The sequence below is a fragment of the Varanus komodoensis genome, unplaced genomic scaffold (genome assembly GCF_004798865.1).
Source record: "Varanus komodoensis strain SLA01 unplaced genomic scaffold, ASM479886v1 scaffold4, whole genome shotgun sequence".
NCBI classification, from domain to species: Eukaryota; Metazoa; Chordata; class Lepidosauria; order Squamata; family Varanidae; genus Varanus; species Varanus komodoensis.
The window spans coordinates 341,627-360,482 of NW_025335941.1; the positions used below are offsets into that span (position 1 = coordinate 341,627).

At 40.5% G+C, this 18,856-nt stretch overlaps 1 protein-coding gene across 1 annotated transcript in view; it reads left to right on the plus strand.

Annotated features, from left to right (window-relative positions):
- Positions 1–18,856, plus strand: part of PPEF1 (protein phosphatase with EF-hand domain 1) — a 33,447-nt gene that overhangs the window by 8,763 nt on the left and 5,828 nt on the right. Inside the window, exons 3-13 of the mRNA XM_044441413.1 lie at positions 588–715; positions 3,557–3,617; positions 4,927–5,105; positions 6,198–6,312; positions 9,121–9,167; positions 12,852–13,018; positions 13,892–13,928; positions 14,368–14,517; positions 16,400–16,714; positions 17,797–17,982; positions 18,627–18,763. Coding sequence (XP_044297348.1) covers positions 588–715; positions 3,557–3,617; positions 4,927–5,105; positions 6,198–6,312; positions 9,121–9,167; positions 12,852–13,018; positions 13,892–13,928; positions 14,368–14,517; positions 16,400–16,714; positions 17,797–17,982; positions 18,627–18,763 — 1,522 coding nt within the window. The remainder of the gene's footprint in view (positions 1–587; positions 716–3,556; positions 3,618–4,926; positions 5,106–6,197; positions 6,313–9,120; positions 9,168–12,851; positions 13,019–13,891; positions 13,929–14,367; positions 14,518–16,399; positions 16,715–17,796; positions 17,983–18,626; positions 18,764–18,856) is intronic.

Consider the following 18,856-nt stretch of genomic DNA (forward strand, 5'->3'; position numbering starts at 1 on the left):
GTGGGAAAGGACAAATAACCTTCCCTGAAGACTAAGAACAAGGCTAATGTGGGGCCTTAACCCCAGTACAACTCCTATAAGTACACAACAAACAGCACTAACCCTTTTTCATAGTATTCCAAGCTGCTGGTAAGAAAATGTTGAGGGAGTTTTTTAAAAGGGGGGAAATAGGGTATCTTGGCACATGTCAAAAAAGGTGCATGGTGGCACAGAGGTGTTTGTGAGCACCCCAGTGGCTACTCTTGTTCTAGGCTTCAGCCTGTGATATACTTATTCTAAAGATTCACAGAAAACCCAAATATATCCTGATCTCTGTGGGCGTGTTCTCTGTGGAATGTTGTCCTTTAAAAAAATACCACAGCACATGTATGTGTAGATGCATATACCTTGTAGTAAGGCCTTTGAAATGCCCGGTGCAGCAGTACTAGCAGGACTGATGAGATGAGCCTTCTGCATTTGAGAAGACAATGTGATGATATATGGAAAAGTACCAATAAGTTTCACATCTGAATCAGTTAAAACACCAACATGAGTCTTGGCCTGGTGCAAAAATAACCTTCTGTTTGGGCTACTTCATGTTTTCACAGCCATTAAAGCAGCCATCCTCATTCAAAGGTGGTTTCGCTCTTACATGGCCCGGCTGGAGATGAGGCGGCGATATGCACTAAGCATTTTTCAGTCGATTGAATATGCTGAAGAACAAGCACAGCTGCAGGTTTGTACTCTGTGGAGTTGCATTGACATAAACAGCGAGTGAGTTAGAACTAACTGAGTGTTCAGATTACGTTCTTCATGGATAATAGGATTTTCTTTCACTTTCATGGTCTATGTTTAAAATTTAAGCTGGCAGTAGAACTACCAATTCAGTCATTTCCTGAAGCCAGTTAATATCAAATTACAAAGGCAAAAATAGCATTTTCGTTTATAGCAGGTTTTTGGAATGAAAATATTTGTTTTCAAAAGCTCCATTGTATATTTCAAAGAAAATCCAGCCTGCTCTTATCAGCTGAATATGAAATAGATCATCTAAACAGTGGTAACTTTTGAACACTGTGCATATATGGAGACTGATGCTTACAATATTTAGTAAAATGTTTATTCCAGCCTTGATTAATTTACCATTAATCAGGCTGTAGTAATCATTTAATTGTATTTATTTAGCATTCACTGCATCCCAGTGTATAAATTTTAAAAATCCAAAGTGGTTCACAACATATTAAAAATAATAGAGCATTAAAAAAAGTAGAGCGCCAATGCAAGGTAGGCGTGAGTGTGTTGGACTAGGACTTTGAAGATCTGGGTTCTAGTCTTCACTCAGCCACAAAACCCACTGGGTAACTTTGGACCAGTCACAGCCTATCTCTAGCCTACCTCACAGGATTGTTGTGATGATTAAACAGCATGAAGGAAAATGATTATGTATACTGCCTTCAGTTCCTGAAGGAAAAAAGGCAAGATATGAATATAAAAAATACATGAAAGTTCTTAGATAATTTAGCAGTTGGGAGAAGCCAGGACAAACAGTTAGATTTTAATAACTATTGAAAGCACATGAATGCTATTATCAGAGAGGTACCAGAGTTAGGGAACTTATCCACAGTTATTACTGGGATGTGGACTCAGCTTATTGACCCTCAAGCAGCTCGCCACCATCCCTAAGCACTGGTGTAGGTCATGTACAGGCTGTCTTCACTCAAATGGAATTGGGAAATAGAGCAGAGTGAGGCGCACCTGGCCCTCAAATTCTTAATGGTCCACTGGCTTCATATAAGTGCTCGATAGCATCGATGGCATGACGTTATCTTGCAGTGGCCCATGGCATAATTGCCTGGAGGCCGAGGTGCAGGTGTTAATGCTCCCTCGATGGCTTGATGGCTACCCTGCAGATAGATCAGAGTGGAAGCACTGTAGAACAGCCAACAGAGTTGGTCCTGGAAGACGGGCCATCAAAAGCTGCTGAGATACAGAATAAGAGCAACTGTGTTGCACTTCTTTCTTCCTTTCCCAATAAAAGTCTTCTATCTGGGTGATCGAGGGTGAGCCAAGGTTGCATGCCTGCACACACCAGCTGCTGAGGAACATAGGCAAAAAGTGGCACTTGTGTCCTCTTTGAACACGGGCAGCATGAACAGGCAGCTGGACCAGATGCATCGTTGGTCTGAATCAGCATGGCTCTTATTTTACTTAATAAGGACAATCCTGGCCCATGTCATGCTTGTAATCCAGATTGAAACGGGTCTAGATCATCTGTATTTTCCAAGAATGTCTGTAGGATTTGCCACCAAACTGTCAAGACTGGCTCTGGAGATATTTCTTAAATGTAACATCTGCTGGAAAATTTATTCAAGATGGGAATGAGAAAGCATGAGCTGACAGACAAGATGCGGTCTGCAGTGCCTCTGGGTGGGGCTTTCAGCCTCTTCACAGCTCCACCCACTGCCAAGCAGAAATTAGGCATAGAAAAAAGCTCTCATGGGAGCATTTTTCTAAGCCGATGCAGGGATGCACTAGTTCAGGGTCCCTGCAGCCCAAGCAGCCCCCCCCCCCCAAAGGACCACAGAGAGCAGCAGGTGGGGGGGAAGCAGCAAAGAGGCCCAGTGTCAGCACACTGACCAGCAAAAGTAAGCTGGGGTTGACGCTGCTCATCACAGCCTCATTTTCCTCTTCCTCCTCCTCTTAATATTAAAAACCATCATTTAAAATCTGTAGTTAATGCATGGACACCCAGGCATGGTCAGTGTTACACATGCTTGTTTTATTACTTGTGCTTAAAAATAACATTTTTTCTGCAACAAGATTATACTTGTTCCAAGTAAATGCATGTATTCCTGTAGTCACAATGGTGTTACTTTTTCAATGAATTTTAAATGTGAAATGGCGCCTTTTGGGAACATTTCCCCCCTCAACTTCCTTTTTTTTTTTCAAATCAGGATTGGCAGGAATGTGTGTGTGCTTTTTGTGTTTTCTGTTCTAGCAGGTCAGGTTAGTGGCAGAAAGTTGCACCTCTGATCTGTTATGCTCCAGTAATAAATACTGCTCTAGACTTCTGGGGAAGCAGTTGATATAGGGAGCAGGCAGATTCCTATTGTGCAGTGGTGGGTTCCTTTGGTACAACTGCAACTTCAGAAGTCCAACAACTGTATAAAGTACTGCCAAGAATGCAGTTGATGTAGATAAGGCCATGGGAGAACAGCTCAGATAGTTCACTGTGCTGAAGTTATCTTACAAGGAGACAACAAGCACTAAAGAATTTCTTGCAGGAGGATAATCAAATATAAGAAGCCTTAAATTAAACACTTCAAACATGCAGTATATTTGGAAGGAACATCTATACCTGCAGCAATTTTTCACCATTCTGTTTTATAAGCTTGGAAATGTTTCCTGCTTCCAATGGTCAGCTTTCATGTGTGTGTATAAAGCTTCCCTTTCTTTAAATGGGGATTCCTAGCAGTTATGGGGGTTGGGAAGTTGCTCAGTGTAAAATGATCCAAAAGTGGGGCTGGACAAGGGAACAGAAACATTTCGATTAAACTAATGTATGTGCTTTCTTCTGCAGCTGTCCAATTTCTTCACATTCATGCTGGACCATTTTGCTCAGGCTAATGAGAATGATCCAGGTAAGAACCAAGTCATAGTTTCAATAAATAGCTTTAACATGTTTCCTAAGCAATCACATGTATGTATCTTGTTATGCATGCCAATGTATCCTGGGCCATATGTGTGCAAATAGGTGCTTGTGTTTGTTTCCCGGTACTGGAAATACAAGAGCTGGAGCTGTGTAGCTCAGTGCAGCTGCGATCCTGCACACAGTTGCCTTGGATTAAACGCCCTTGAATTTGATAGGACTTACTTCAGAATGGGCAGGCTTGCACTTTAAAACTAATGCTGACATTATGTAGCTATTTTGATATATTGCTAGAAGTTTTAAAATAGGACTGTTGATTTCTTTCAGCCAGAGTGCTGAATTCCATTTTGGAGAAGCTCTTAATAACACAGGGAAAGCCAAAACCAATAGTCCACCCAATCCAGCACTCAGTTCGTATGGTGACAAGCTGCCTGTGGGACCCCTCAAGCTGGTTGTTACAAGAGTTTCACCTGCTCAAGTTTCTCAGCAACTGATGTGTGGAAGCATGCAGCCTCTGATAACAGAGGGAGCCCGTGTCAGCATAGCCATTGATAGCCTCCGCACCCCACGCCCTGGTCCTATAAGCTAGTATTTCTCTTTTCCTGAAATACCACTCTAGCAGGGCTAGAGGTGGGCCCCTGATCCCATCCCAATTTGTCAGGGCCCTGGATCTATTTCCCAGAGCCCTGTGTGTTCACTGAAATTAATGTATGTTTAAAGGGAGATTTCTGCTATGGAGGGAACAATTAGAATTCCCCACGTGCTACACCTGTCTCAAAACAGGGTGGTTAGGATTAGAGCTCTGTAAAATTCTCGTAGCTCAGTTTGGTTCAAATGCTGCCTTTCTAGGCAGAGAGGGGTAGGAATTGCTAACAACAACAACAAAATGCTGAGAGCAACACCTTTTTGCATTTCTATAATGTCATTGCAAATTAATTGCAACTGAAAAAATACTGCTTATTTGGGGTGATCTGAGAAGTGATATCAACCTTGACTTCTGTTTAATGAAAAAAAATCTAAGTTTTTGTTCTAAATGGGCATATCGAAGAACAGTAGCACGTGCATTTTCTGTGCAGATGGTGTGCTGTTGATCTGGGTGAGGAATCTATTAAGTACCCAGCAACACCCCTGCTGGGGAGGTAGCCCTTGGGGCTGCAGGGATTCAGCTAAGCTCCCCCCTGCCCCCACCCCACTTTCTGGCTATCCTGCTGTTGTGAGAAAAGGCTGGATCTAAGCCATTACCTGTGCCTATTTTATCGACTGAACTAAGTCCTTGAAAGTTGTTTTCTGCTTCCTTACAGACATGAGCTCTCACTTTTATTCCACCACCATGGATCACGATATAGAGGGTTCTGACCTTGCCATGATAGAATATCAAAGGACGGTAGAAGTGCCAGACTCCTACTACGGACCTCGCCTTTGTTTTCCCCTCACTGTTGCTGACACTGACTTGCTTCTTCAAGCTTTCAAGCATCGACAGGCAAGTTCAGACCACTGATAAAACAGTGTTATCTTTTATTTTTACAACCTTCTGCAAAAGTTCCAATTGATAAGTGCAAAGGCATATTAAGCACCATTAGGCTAGCATCATATAAAAAATTAAAGAACATAGTAGGAAAAGTAATTTTAAGTGTTATAAACCTATTTAAAATAAATGAATGATGGTGTGTTTACTTCTTAAAAATAAGTTGAATTTAGCATACTTTGAAGAAAAAGAAGCAAAAGGACATAACTTCCTTAATCAATTCTCTAAATGAGTTCTTTACATAAGCCAATCAACTGCAGTCTCACAATAAAGTTTAAACATTAAAATCTCAAGACATTGCAATTAACATTAATAAATTACTTCACAGAACCACACATCACTCACATGGAGACATTACCACCTTTTAAACTTTAAAAACATTTTAAATTATTACATATATTAAAACCTTCAGAACTGTCAACACACTTTAGGGCAACCATAGTAGAGCAAACTTATAAGTTAGGGGTGGCTTGTTGTCTTATCTGAACCCAACAACATGGTTAGTTACCCAGTCTAACTGTGTAGTGAGAATACAAATCAGCTTTGTTTTATAAGCTTTCACTATTTATCATGTCATGTGAACCTAGTGAGTAAAAGATCGAGGTTGCCATCTCAGCTTCACTGAGATCAGTGGAACTTCTTGTAGTAGACCAGCATTGGACTACACTAATAGAATTTAAGATCCTAGTATGCATGGGTTATGCATGTCTACTCAAAAGTAAGCCCCAGTGAGATTTGTTCCCAGGTAAAAGTATATAGGATTATAACCTTCTCCAGTCTAGTGATGTCCAGACAATTGAGCCAAAAGTTTCCTTGAATTTTCTCCTAATGCCGTACTGTATACATATGTAATTTTTTCTAAATATGTTTCTGCATTTCACCTAATTTTCTTCCTCTAAAGTTCTTCTCTCATTTTCAAATGCAATCTAGTTACAAGGCAAGCAGCCAAGAACTGTCTGCGTCTGACAGGCTTAGCTTTAGTGATGATATTCTGCTTGGGATTTTGTGCAATATGTTATTTCTGTCTTTGTGGATGACTCTTTGCAGCACCTTCATGCCCGCTATGTGCTTCAGCTCTTGCATGAGACCAGGAAAGTCCTTCAGCAGATGCCGAACATCACTCAGGTGTCAACCTCTTACGCGAAGGAAATAACCATCTGTGGTGAGCTACAGTGCCCTTTGTAAGAGGGAGTGGTGTCCAAGGTGCATCTTGAAGGGCTGCCTCGCCGGGCATTTCTGCCCCAGCCTCCTCCCCACTTCCTTACAGAACAATCCCTTCCCAGCTTCCCTTTATTATGGAAAAAAGGCTGCTGACTCACTCTGGCGTGCATCCGAAGTAAGCCAAACACTTCCTCCCACTTTTTTTCCTGTCAGATTTTGCTGGGTGAGTCAGTGCCTAAACCAGGCAAACTTTCAAGAAAAGAGCTGCTTTTCCATCTGTAAAATGCTATTTTGTGTGGTAAATAATTTCTTTCACCTCTAGCCTTCCCCCCAAGTACTTCAACAAATGGTTCCTGAACATGTTTATGGTGGAAGAAATGCCTGTTGACTGGTGTTTCTTCTGAGGCGATTTATTCTATGTTATGGTTCTTTGTTTTTATTTTGGTATGATTATTTTACTGGTTGTTTGTCTTTTAAATTTGTAAACAACCCAGAGACCCTATGGCCTATATGAAGTATACAATGCAACAAATAAATACATTATTGCATTGCACTTATATCCCAGCTTTCTTCCTTTAGCAAGAAAGCTAAGGCAGTATACAAGGTTCACCTCTATCATATATATATAAATCATGTTGATCATGAACAAGGCGATGGGAAGTTGTACTTTTCCGATGTATCTCTTCAATGTGTAAAGGTTGTGAAATGTTTGTCCTGAGGATTTTATGTAGATATGGAGAGAGATAAATAATAGAACAAGTGAAAGGATGGAATATGCACTCACCAGACGTTAGAGTTTGGATTTGCTTTCCCTCTTGCCTACTTTTGAAAACACATGGACTGATATTTGGAAGTCTCTCCGCGGACTACTGATAATTTCTCTCTGTCTGTATATTGTTAAGGACTAATTCAGATACACAGAAAAGTTCCTTTCTGAGCGTAGCACTCAAAGTGCCTCCCAATTTGGTGTCCTTGCTCACACCCTCATAATTTACAGACAAGAGAGAGTGATTCTTCCTGGGTTTCCCTGAGGAATTAGAGTTGCAATATAAGATCGTGACCACATTAGAACACAGTATGTCAGAGTCACTATCTTTAAGTGAAGGGACAGTCTAGAAAATGAAAGTAACAGAAGGGCTTGGGAGACCAGAGCTTGTTCAAGGCTGCTTTAAGCATCCGGTATAGCAGTAAATAGGGTTCTTGCCTTTCTATTTTTATATTATTCAGTGAGCAAGTTATTGTTGTGCATGCAGAATATCATTTTTCTTCCAAAAACTACTACAAGCCCCTCTGGTTAGATGGATGGCCATTGTTCTGGTAAATCAGCATGTTTGCTAATCAGTGTACATGCTGGGATCCTCATTTGCACAATTGAAAGAGCATCTGAGAGAGATTCTGACCTGTCCCTGAAGCAGATAATAGTCTTCACAGCAAAAACATGATTCACGACAGATGAAAGTGTAATTTTAACTGAAGTTCAAGCCAAAATGTTGATTACCACTAAATACAATCTATTTCACTTCCTGAAAATCCTTTTTAACACTCTACATTGAAAGACGTATTTAAATATTAATCTGGTGAGTGTTTTTGTGTTAGTTTCCTAAAGGACTGTAATCTCAACCCCACTAAAACCAATCAAAACCTTTTACTTCATTATAATACTTGTTGGATTTTATTTTAAAGGGTTTAATGTACTCTGTATTAAGAAGTGAATGTTGTGTTTCCTCTCCTTTTAAAAATCTTAATATGTGCAGTTGAACAAAGAAATCTAATACTTAACCTTTATAAAAATCAAGGCAATTGATAAATATTTTTTATATTCCTGAGAACCTTTGATATGCCAATATAGTTGGCTTGCCTTATATGTAAGAATGCTTTATTTTTTTCCTATTCTGCTCTGCTCACATTTGTATAAAGAAGAGCAGTTTTTATTTATTTATTTATAAAATTTGTGTGCCGTCCAATTACTTGCATATGATGTTTAGAAACACACATTGTTATTTCAGTGTCAGTAATGACTTGTAGTAAAATACCATGCTAAAAATGGATAGTTAATAATATGGTTTAACTGCTGTGTTTGCATTCTCCTAAATAACCCAGGAACAGATCCAGGTGTGAACCATGTTGGTCATTCCCAACCAGCAGAGCCATATCTGGATGAGACCAGGTTGCAAAAGGCATCAATAAATGCCTTCCTTTGTTAAACAAGATTAGGATTTGGATCGGCTAAATTTGGATGTGTAAACCTGTTGTTTCTCAGTGGTGTACCTTTTAAACTTTGAATGGCAAGCAATGGTCTGAGGGCCCCATGAAGCTGTCATGGAGCTTTTGGAGTTAATTTGGCATGTGACCATTTTCCACCTCTGGTGTGCTGGTGCTTGTGTTCTCCATTAGCCCTTCACATTTTTCTGCTCTTTCTGGGAGATGCAATACCTCGTTGCTGCTCCTATATCTGACTATGCACATAGAAAGCTGGGTCAGTGCTGTTGCGATGAAAAATTAACAGTACATAGCATAGAAAAATCTGCATCAGGGGAGAAGATGCACATTTAGTCCACCATAGCACTGGTTTATGCATGTCAGTTGCAGAGCTGTATCAATCGTAGAACCCAATATGGTGAGAAACAGTTGGGTAGAACAGTGGCAGTTAGCTTCGTTGCTCATTCAGAAGGCCAAGGTGCACTTATCTGGGACTGTGTACCTCTGAACTCAATGAGGCTTCCAACCAGAGATATCTGGAATTGCACTGTTAGGCTACCTACTGAATATTCTTGTTTGTATCTGATTGTAAACATGGTATTCTTTGTAGGTGATTTGCATGGAAAGTTGGATGATCTGCTGCTGATTTTCTACAAAGTAAGTAAATGTGCTGTGGCTGATCTATGAGGAAGTACTTCAGCACAACTAAGTTTGTTCTACTCAGTTTATGCGCAGATTATCAGTACATTGCTGCATCAATATTTGGCATGTGGCCATCTTTCCATCTTTGGTGCTTTGTCAATTGTAATGGAATGTTATTTGGAGTCACTGTTTAAAGGCAATTGGAGGGTATTAAAACTAAAGGATAGTGTTCCTTGGAACTATAAACTTTTTTTCCCTATGTGGTGGGAAGAAGCACTTAAAACCTCAGGTATGATAAATTATTTATTAGCAAAACGCTCTCTCTACTTTGAACTAATGCTCACTGTTCATGAGGGACAGCAGATAAACTCATTTTCTCTGCTCCATCTAAAGCAATGCTTTCTAATAAGATCTTTGAGACAACGTTGGAGAGCACTTAATTCTCAAATAACTGCCAACACCTATGATTTTTCCTTTTTTCTTGTGGTGCTACCGGACTGGGCACCACTGTCAGGATCTGGGCTGCACTGGTGGCCAGATCCAGAACAACTACCACTGTATGGGCAGGAACACTCCCAGTGCCAGCTGGGACTCCTGGAGGAAGAGCTATATAAGAGCAAGCTCTTCCCTCGTCCATTGTGCCTGCCCCTTCCCTATCTCCTGCCCTGCTGTGTTGCCTCTGCAGCACAGGGTCTCCTGTTTTCTCCTGTGCCCCCATCCCGCCTTTCCTGCTACTGCATCTCACCATTTCTTCTGCATCTTTCTGTGCCTCCTGCCCTGTCCTGCTTTCCTGTCATAGAAACATAGAAGCAGAGCGAGTCAGAAGGGGCCTGACTCCTGACCTCAGCCTGGACCATGGCTATGATTTGGACCTTCCTTTAAAGCCTGCTTTTGGACTTGGTCTTTCCCAAAATTCTGTGGTCCTGGTCCTGATGCCTCTCTCATGCCTTGCCTCTGGCCACCCATGTCCTGGCCGTGGACCCTGACAACCACTGGCTGAGGCTTGCTGGGGGTGCAGGCCATTTTTCTGCCAAAACATATATAGAATTGTGCTTTAAGTTATCTTCAGTATTTAGCTGAAGATGAGAATTTAAACTACGCTAATAGCTGGCTTCTTTTCCTTTTGGTATAACTACTGTCTTTTATAAATAGTTCAAGACATGGCTTTTTAGTATTACACTTTTGGAATAATATGCTTGAAAGTCTTTATGAATCACAATCGAATCCAATGCTTATGTAAGATCCTGGTTCTGTTTCTCACTATCCTCCTTGTGCGAAGTAAAGTACCTCATTTAATAAGTTACTTTAAAAATGGGGACTTGGGGTTATTCTTAAAAAGATCCCCTTCACAAATAATTCTGCCACCTGCCCTGGCTTTGCTTTTGCAGCATTTTCAGAACTAATTTGTTTCATCTTGCTCTAGCAAGGAAGTGAGCTCTTGAGATGAACTGCCAGGCAGCCACTTCCTCCACATGCAATTGACACCAAAGAAAAGCACAGCAGGGTTGTTGGTCTTTATTTCTGTTCCATGCATTCATGTGCCAAATGTAAATTCATGTCGGAAGTGATCAAAATTGCACTCTGTGCCCTTTCCACTGATTTTCTTTCTAACATGGAGAAAGCACACACACGCATATACATATCACTGCACTATATGGAAGTATATTTCATGTTCCTCCCATTAATCCTAAAACAGGTGCATCCCCCTCCTCCTAGGAGCTCCAATATTGAGCAGCTGTACTTAGGAATTCTACCTACCAGGTCAGATTAGGACTAAAATCTTGCAAGGTATTCCTTTCTCCTAATAAGAGAGCTCCTTGTCCGTATTCTGATGTTCCGGTAGCTGTGTGCTATCCGGTGGGCCGTCTTGTCCCCAATTTCTATTTTATTTTGCTCATGAAACACACAATTTTTTTGGCTACCAAGCCTGTTTAACCCTAATTGAGCTGAAACACCACCTTGGAGTTTCTGATAACACTGATTGGCTCACATACATGGAACCCTGTTTTGGTTGCATTTCTGTCAGACTCATGGCATAAATTTTTCATCATGCTCCTGCAAGAACTGCAGGGTCCAGTTTGCCAAGCCATTAAAATCTTCAGCTCGCCCATGTTGTGGTTTGCAGAGATCCAGCAGCTTCCACTGGTACCATCAAAATACAGAAAGGCAGTTAGGGACAGTTGACTGCAGGAGAGTCCGGGTTTGTTGCTTTTGCCTCTACCTGCCTTAGGTCTCGTTAATACTTTGCAATATTCTCTATAATACTCTTTGTAATTCAAGGCTTCTAGGGAAGTGTTTCCTGAGGATTACTCTGTGTGTGTATGACACACACAGACAAGCACCCATTCTGTTAATGTGTTCTGTGCCCTTATTATGCACAAGGTGTTAGTCACTGAATTGGCTGCTACTACTCACAATTCATGATTTTCCCTTTCCCTCCCTCCTTTCCCCGCTCTCTCTTTGTCACTTGGATTTCTCTGATTTTGCGGCCAAAGACTCCTCGGCATACAAGCCGGCATTGTCTTTGCAAGAGAAAGAAGAAAGAGAATAGTTTAATGCTTTGAAATGATTATCCAAACACTTTCCAAAGCCAGTTAGGCTAGATGAAATGTCTTCAATGCTTTTCAATATCTCCTTTTAGGCAGAGCACCTTTGTTTATTTAAAGTCGAGGGTATGGGACACTTCCACTGGCCATGTAAGACATCGCTCAGTTCCTCAAAAAACAACACGAGGAGGCCCCCAACAATGCTACTCCATAATAATTTAAATTACCAGTTGCTAAATTAGTCCGTGTTAAATTGATGCCATGCATGTAGACATCCTGGAGCGGAATTAAAAGGCAGATTGACAAAGGGAAGCTAATTAAATACAAACCCAGAAGGCACTCTAATGAGGCACTAGCAACTTTCAATTCCACAAACCATTGGAAAGCTCTCTCTTGCTCTTGTTTCCTGCTGCTATAAATTTTAATTTCATGCCTCCCCTCTCCCTGAAAAGGGCATTAGCTAAAACTGTGGAACTGCCGAGGAAAGCGAAGTGGGACAAGAATACCATATTTTATGGGTTGTATCCAATAGCGCCCTTCTGCCAACGGAAGAGAAATTGCTGACAGAACATATTTCTCCTCCTCCTTGCAGCCCCCGGTGCCCCTGCTTCTGCTCCAGAGAGTTGTGGATTCTCTGGAGCAGATTGGGGAGGCATGTGGAGGGCTGCAAGTGGGAGGAGAAGATGGCATCCCATTGAACATTGGCTCCAAGCCTGTATCTTCAAGTAAGGGGGGCTTTGCATTTGAAATGTAAATGGCATGGCGAATATAAAGCAGCCTTAAAAGTTAGCATTTGCAAAAAGCTTTTCCAGGCTTAATCAGATTTACTCACGTGCCTTGGGCAAGCTATTTTATGGACTATATGGGCAACAGCTGCTCAGAAGATGGGCGTACAATTAGCATAATGCTGTAACTGGTGGTCACTTTCTGCCACAGGGACCTTACACAGTGTAAGCCTTACTGCAAGTGTGACGGACCTACTTATGCAAAGTGGCAGTGCTACAAAAGAACACTCGACCGCACAGCTGCCGGAACAGGCTGGAGGTGGGACCGTGCAGAGCTGCGCAGTTTAGTGCTGGCGATTCAGCCCTTGCCTGTTTATTTTTCTGTTGCACGTCTGTTTCTCTTTAATTTCTTTTATTTTCATCTACAGAATGGCCTTCCCTCAGAAGAAAACCCCTACATTTTTAATGGTGACTTTGTTGACAGGGGGAAAAATTCCACAGAAATACTCATAATCCTATTTGCATTCCTTCTTGTCTACCCTAACCATTTGCACTTGAATCGCGGAAACCATGAGGACCACATCATGAATCTTAGGTATTACCTTTGATTATATATTCTTTCACAAGTTTTATCTGCTCAGAGTGCTGCATTCCCAGAGCCTGCAATTTAAAAATAGCAACACATGATCTGATCCCCAGTATACTGCTGTTATCTGCAAGGAGAGTTTTCCCATATTGAAAAAAATTGCAGCTACAACCTTCATTACTTAATTAGGTATAAATTCCATTGAGCTAACTGGGGCTTACTCCAAGGAGTGACAGCATAGGATTGCATAACCATTAAAAGTTTTTAAAGAAATTGCATCACGATTTTGATAAGTGAATAGGCAGGTCAAAAGTTTAATAGGTTCAAGTAGAATGTTTTCCTTAGACTTTGAAATGGTAGAAATCTGTACTCCATCTACTGAACTAATGGAAAGCAGGAATCAGATTTTAGCTAAAATGTGGACTCCGGCACTCATTCAGGAATGTTGCTGGATGTCTGAAGACGGTGGCGATATTGTCTTTCACCTAAGAAAGAGACATTGTGTGGATTTATTCTTTAGCAATGGACTGTATGTAAATAGTGGCCAAGCAAATTTTTGTTTTATACTATGCGTTAGACTAGAATGTTCTCTGTCTCCAAATTAAGTAGAGTAGGGATAAGTTGTTATACACATGCCAATAAAAAGAAATAACTGGGAAATCTGTATTTGGAATGCAGATGAGACAGCAACCAGAAATGCATTGATTGTTGATCTCTGTTGTTATTTTGTTATACCCTGTTAACAATTATAGGTCATTCTTTCCAATTATAAACAGGTAACAGAAGTAAGACCAATCCCTTAAGTATATGTCATGAGTGAGGTCCAGATGATTATGGAGATTGTTATAATTGCAAGACTTACTATATCCTTGCTTATTTCAGGTATGGTTTCACAAAAGAAGTTATGAAGAAGTACAGGGTAAACATTTTACTTCCTCATTTTCTTTGGTAGTTGCTATCAGGTTAAAAAGTTTGATTTTAATCATTTAAATTTACAGAAGCTTCAATCCTATACCTACTAAGCTGGAATAAAAGTTACATGCAATGGGTTACACAACAGGTTGCACAAGCATAATGCACCGTTGCTTGTACAGCTATAATGGGCTAGCAAGCCTGATGGGCCAAGTGCTTGCGAAGCAGAAAGATTCAGTGGAGCTCAGCTAATGCTTTCTGACCATTGGATGCTACCCATTAACCTGCAAGAATACCTTCCTGTAGATGTTTGCATGTTTAATCAGGCAGACGTCTGAAAGCCACAAAATAACAAAGTCAAGATGAACTGGTTCATAAAGCTTGGAACATGGATGGTTTCAGAGCCCTTTATGAAATTAGCCTAATCACATTTTTTTATCCGATAGAGCTATGGTAAAACAATTCTGCATCTTCTACAAGATGTCTTCAGCTGGCTTCCACTTGCAACACTAATTGATGGTAAAGTTCTTATCTTACATGGTGGGATATCAGACTCTACTGACCTGAATTTCCTGAAAGTATTTCAAAGAAACAAGGTAAAATGTTATACTCACAAAGTGCTATTTTTATTTAGTTCTGATGTTCTTCTACTCCATCTCACAATTTAAATGTCACTAAAACCAGTGAGGATTAACACTGAACATGTTATCTTTAAATTACAAAATCACATTTTTATTGCATTTTGTAAAGATTTAAAGAAACCAAGATAAGAAAGCAAAACAGATAAAAATTATTTAATTATTTTCATGCTTGGGGTTTATGCATATTTTTAAATGAGGATTGTACCTTAAGTGTTCACTGTAACCTAGTTAGACATTTTAATCAGTTAATTAGTTGTAGGTGATCAAGCTATTTCAATTAAATTAAGTTTAATTCCCAAAGCAAGAAACATACTCACTATTGTGCATGTGTGTACATTGTGTGTGTGTGTGTGTGTGTGAATGACTTTTATCCTGGCCTTTCTCACAGAGAGCTTGGGATGACTATTAATTTTCATGAAATGCAATGCAACATATAAACACTTTAAGATCACATATATATGATAAATACTATAGAATCATTAACATATAGAATTATTAACACAATAAAATGCTATTGAATAATTAACACAAGAACTTTTAAAAGGCTCAGAACATTTGCCTATACACTCCCTAAGTATACACAGATAAATATGCCTTTAACAGGCACCTAAATGACAAGAGTGCGGAGCACACCAGATTTGCACTGGAAGGGAATTCTGTAGCCAGACTCCACCATCAAAAAGTCCATGCCATGTGTGGAAGCCCTGTGATCACATTCTTCAAGGCACCACAAGCAAAGTCTCCCATTGTTGTTGTTGTTTAGTTGCAAAGTAGTGTCTGACTCTTCATGATAATAATCTGAATCCTCCACTTCAAGTTTAGGGTAGTTCTCTTCAAGAAGCATTTACCACTTTCTGGTACAATTTAGTCAATCTATCCCTGAAATATTTCATTAGCTAAGGGCAGGATTGAGAGGGCATGTGGTTGGTGCTGGCCGACCCTGACAAGCATCTTGTCCACAACCTGAGATCACAACAACTGGAAATGTTCCCATAACCTACAACCAGATGGTGGCCTGAAGTGCTTCCACGGGACTTGCAGCAATAGTTAAATCCCCTGTGATGTGGATGCAAACAACTTTGCACTCAAAGTGTTTTGCAGAATCATCACAAAACTCTTCCAAGGGCCTGGCTAGTCACATTCCTGAACTAGATTTGATTAGACCAGGCTTCACACAGAAGAGGCCTGTAGTGCAGTTCACTGAAGACTCAGTGGTGGCAAAGAAATAAGCAGCCTTCACCATGACCAGGTAGGCATGATGGTATGTCCTGGCCTGCATTAAGTCCCATTGTGATCAAGGCCATTTGTGCGCTAAACACTGTCCAGTCCATTTCACTGTGCAGCAAGCCTTGGAAAACTAGTAAGTGTGCTCCACTCATCTCAGAATTCCACAATGAGATAAGGCGGTCAATAGCAGCGCCAGTCATGCCAGCTCTTCTGGATGTCAGATGAATGAGATTATGTCTCCCACTCCTTCATCCATTAGATGCGTTCAAAGCATATCATAGCAAGTCTCTTCTTAGAAATGGCATTCTTCCTGTGTATCTTTGTAAGTACCTGTATATTTTAATGCTGGCTATAAATGCTAGCATCTTAGTCTATAATTATTTTAATCAAAGTTATTCCTGAAGATTAAAGATAAAAACAAGTTAAGGGCTAGGCTAGACTGGCATATTTTTGTGTATATCTCCAGGGCTATTTTCTTAGATCCAGTAGGATGGTTACTGTACTTTCCTGTTCAGAGAGGACAGCAGGAAAGTATGTAACATAATTTTTTAATATGCACGTGTCAATCTGCACCAGCAAAGATGCTCTGAAATTGTGAATCTTTTCATAGCTCAAGTCTGTGGTGAGACCACGGAAGTCAAATGCAGAGACACGGAAAGCTAGTCTTATCAAAGACACCTCCCATCTAATGGAAGCCAAGGAGTGCCATTCTGAGCAGCACAAGTCCAGCAAAGAACCCAGGACTACCTCAGCTTCTAGCAAGCGAAGACCACATAGCCTGGATCTGGATAATGCTGAAGAGCATGTGGGCGGCATCTGTGACACAAACAGTTCAAACTCCCTTGGAGAAATGCAACATCTCAAACTTGGCAGTGTTACCACATCATGCAGATCTTCAGAGTTAACAACAGAGGAATGGAAGCAAGTATGCCACGTTTGTTCGATTTTTTATTTCAAAATATGGACTACAATATATACAAAGTAGACAATTAATTTTGTAAAAATTAAAAGTAAGGCTTCAAAGTAAAAGTGATATGCATACTAACAACAATGTATCTTTACAAAAAGCAAAAGTAGAAGCCTACAGCTCTGAATTGCCTGGTCCCTTCATGTCAGTGTATGTGTGTTCAAAGGGATACCTTCATGTGTTGAAGATGAAGCCACTGCTGGCCATATCTTTTGTGAGCATGACAAGGGGTCCAAGATACACCCTGGGCCCAGTTCCCACCCAGGTGGAAATACTTTGTGCAATGGGGGATTTTGATTGGCCCATACTTCCACAAGTTCTCCTTATGTGGAAGTGCATTTGTGCATGCATTGGGCCCTTTCTCATCCCCCATAAATGGTTGGAGACCATATCAGACAACATGATAACGCAAGGACTGAGTGTGCTGTTCAGCTATGTGTTGCCACTGAAATGTGGGTTATTTGACATTTGGCCACTCAATATATGACACCAGGTGCGTTAGCAGGAGCTGAGGCTGATGGAAGTGACTTTGTTCTCCCTGTCAGTGTGTGAAGAATGTATGTATGTTCATTATTTATGTCCCAGACATCAGTCATCCATTTATCCTTTCTTCAAGTTTCTTTTCTCACAGTCCAATGCCTCCTTTGTATCCTTTTTTCCAGCCACTTTGCTCTAGGTTCCCTGGCCTTTAGCTTTCCTTTTGGAATCCGTCTCCAGATATCAGTCCATCCTCAGTATCTAAGGCCTTCATGAGCTTTTAATCCCAACCAAACAGAAGATCCTTCCTCTTCTCCAATAAACTGGATTGCATACATCCTGATAGCTTAATTCTGTCAGCAGTCTGTGCCACTCCACCATTTCAACCAGTCAATGCCTGATGATTCACCACTGGAAGAGCAAAAAAATGTAGATTATTTTGAACTAAACCCAGTAAGGGTGGTGGTGGAGGAGAAAGCTTTCTGAATAATTATTGGTAGTTCTTTCAAATTCTGATCATATTATCACTGATGGATATTCACTTGCACTCGTTTGCTTGAAAGGTGATGGATATTCTGTGGAGTGATCCTAGACATCAACATGGTTGTACACCAAACAAACTTCGAGGAGGAGGTTGCTACTTTGGACCAGATGTTACCACCCGGTTGCTAAAACGTTATAATTTGAAAATGATCATCAGATCACATGAATGCAAACAAGAAGGCTATGAGATCAGCCATAATGGAAAGGTAATGAAAACAGTTCTTTCTTAGATATGGTTCCATTTATCTTTATATATTTATATCCTGCCCTTTTTCCTTTTACAATGAATCCAAGGTGGCCCACACTTTAAATTTAAATTTCATTGCATCTTGACTATCTGGACAAGTCAGGCTAGACTAGATATGGTGGAAGTTTGCATCTGTTATTTAAATGGTCATCACTACATATCCATGGTACTCTGGAAACGCATAGGAAGATTCCTTGTTCTTTTTCATTGTTTCTCTCTTGAGCAACAAAAAGTGGGAATTGAGACTCTGAACAAGATTGTCATGTAAGTTATTTTGCCACCATTCTGTGAGAGCACAAAATTTCAAATGTTCCCACCACCCCAAGTGATCCTTGATTCAACCAGTTTCCTGTATAGACCAAACAGTTGGTGTTCCGGACTTGTGACCTGTTAGACCCATGATGAAAAGCTCATTGATTTCTTAGTGCAGCAATGTAAAGGGGTGCTGTGTGCCCCTTTCTTGAACAGAAGGTACACATTTGTAGCCTAAACAAGTTTTCTATAAGGCTTGATTTACTTTGCAACTTTTTTAAAGGTTCTGCTAAATCCAGTTTGAAACCTTAGCTGCTTAAAATCAAATGATTCTTCTTTTTAAAAATTAAGGTTATCACTATTTTTTCGGCATCAAACTACTATGAAGAGGGAAGTAACCGTGGAGCTTACATAAAACTAAATCCAGATCTGATTCCCCGTTTTGTTCAAGTCAGCAAATCTACACGTAAACAAACGCTTCATCAGAGGTAGGATACAGAGCTATGGAACTGGGGTAAACGACTGTAAAATCTGGAGGTCAATTTAAGAGAGTTTGATCCTTCCTAATTCCAATCACTTTC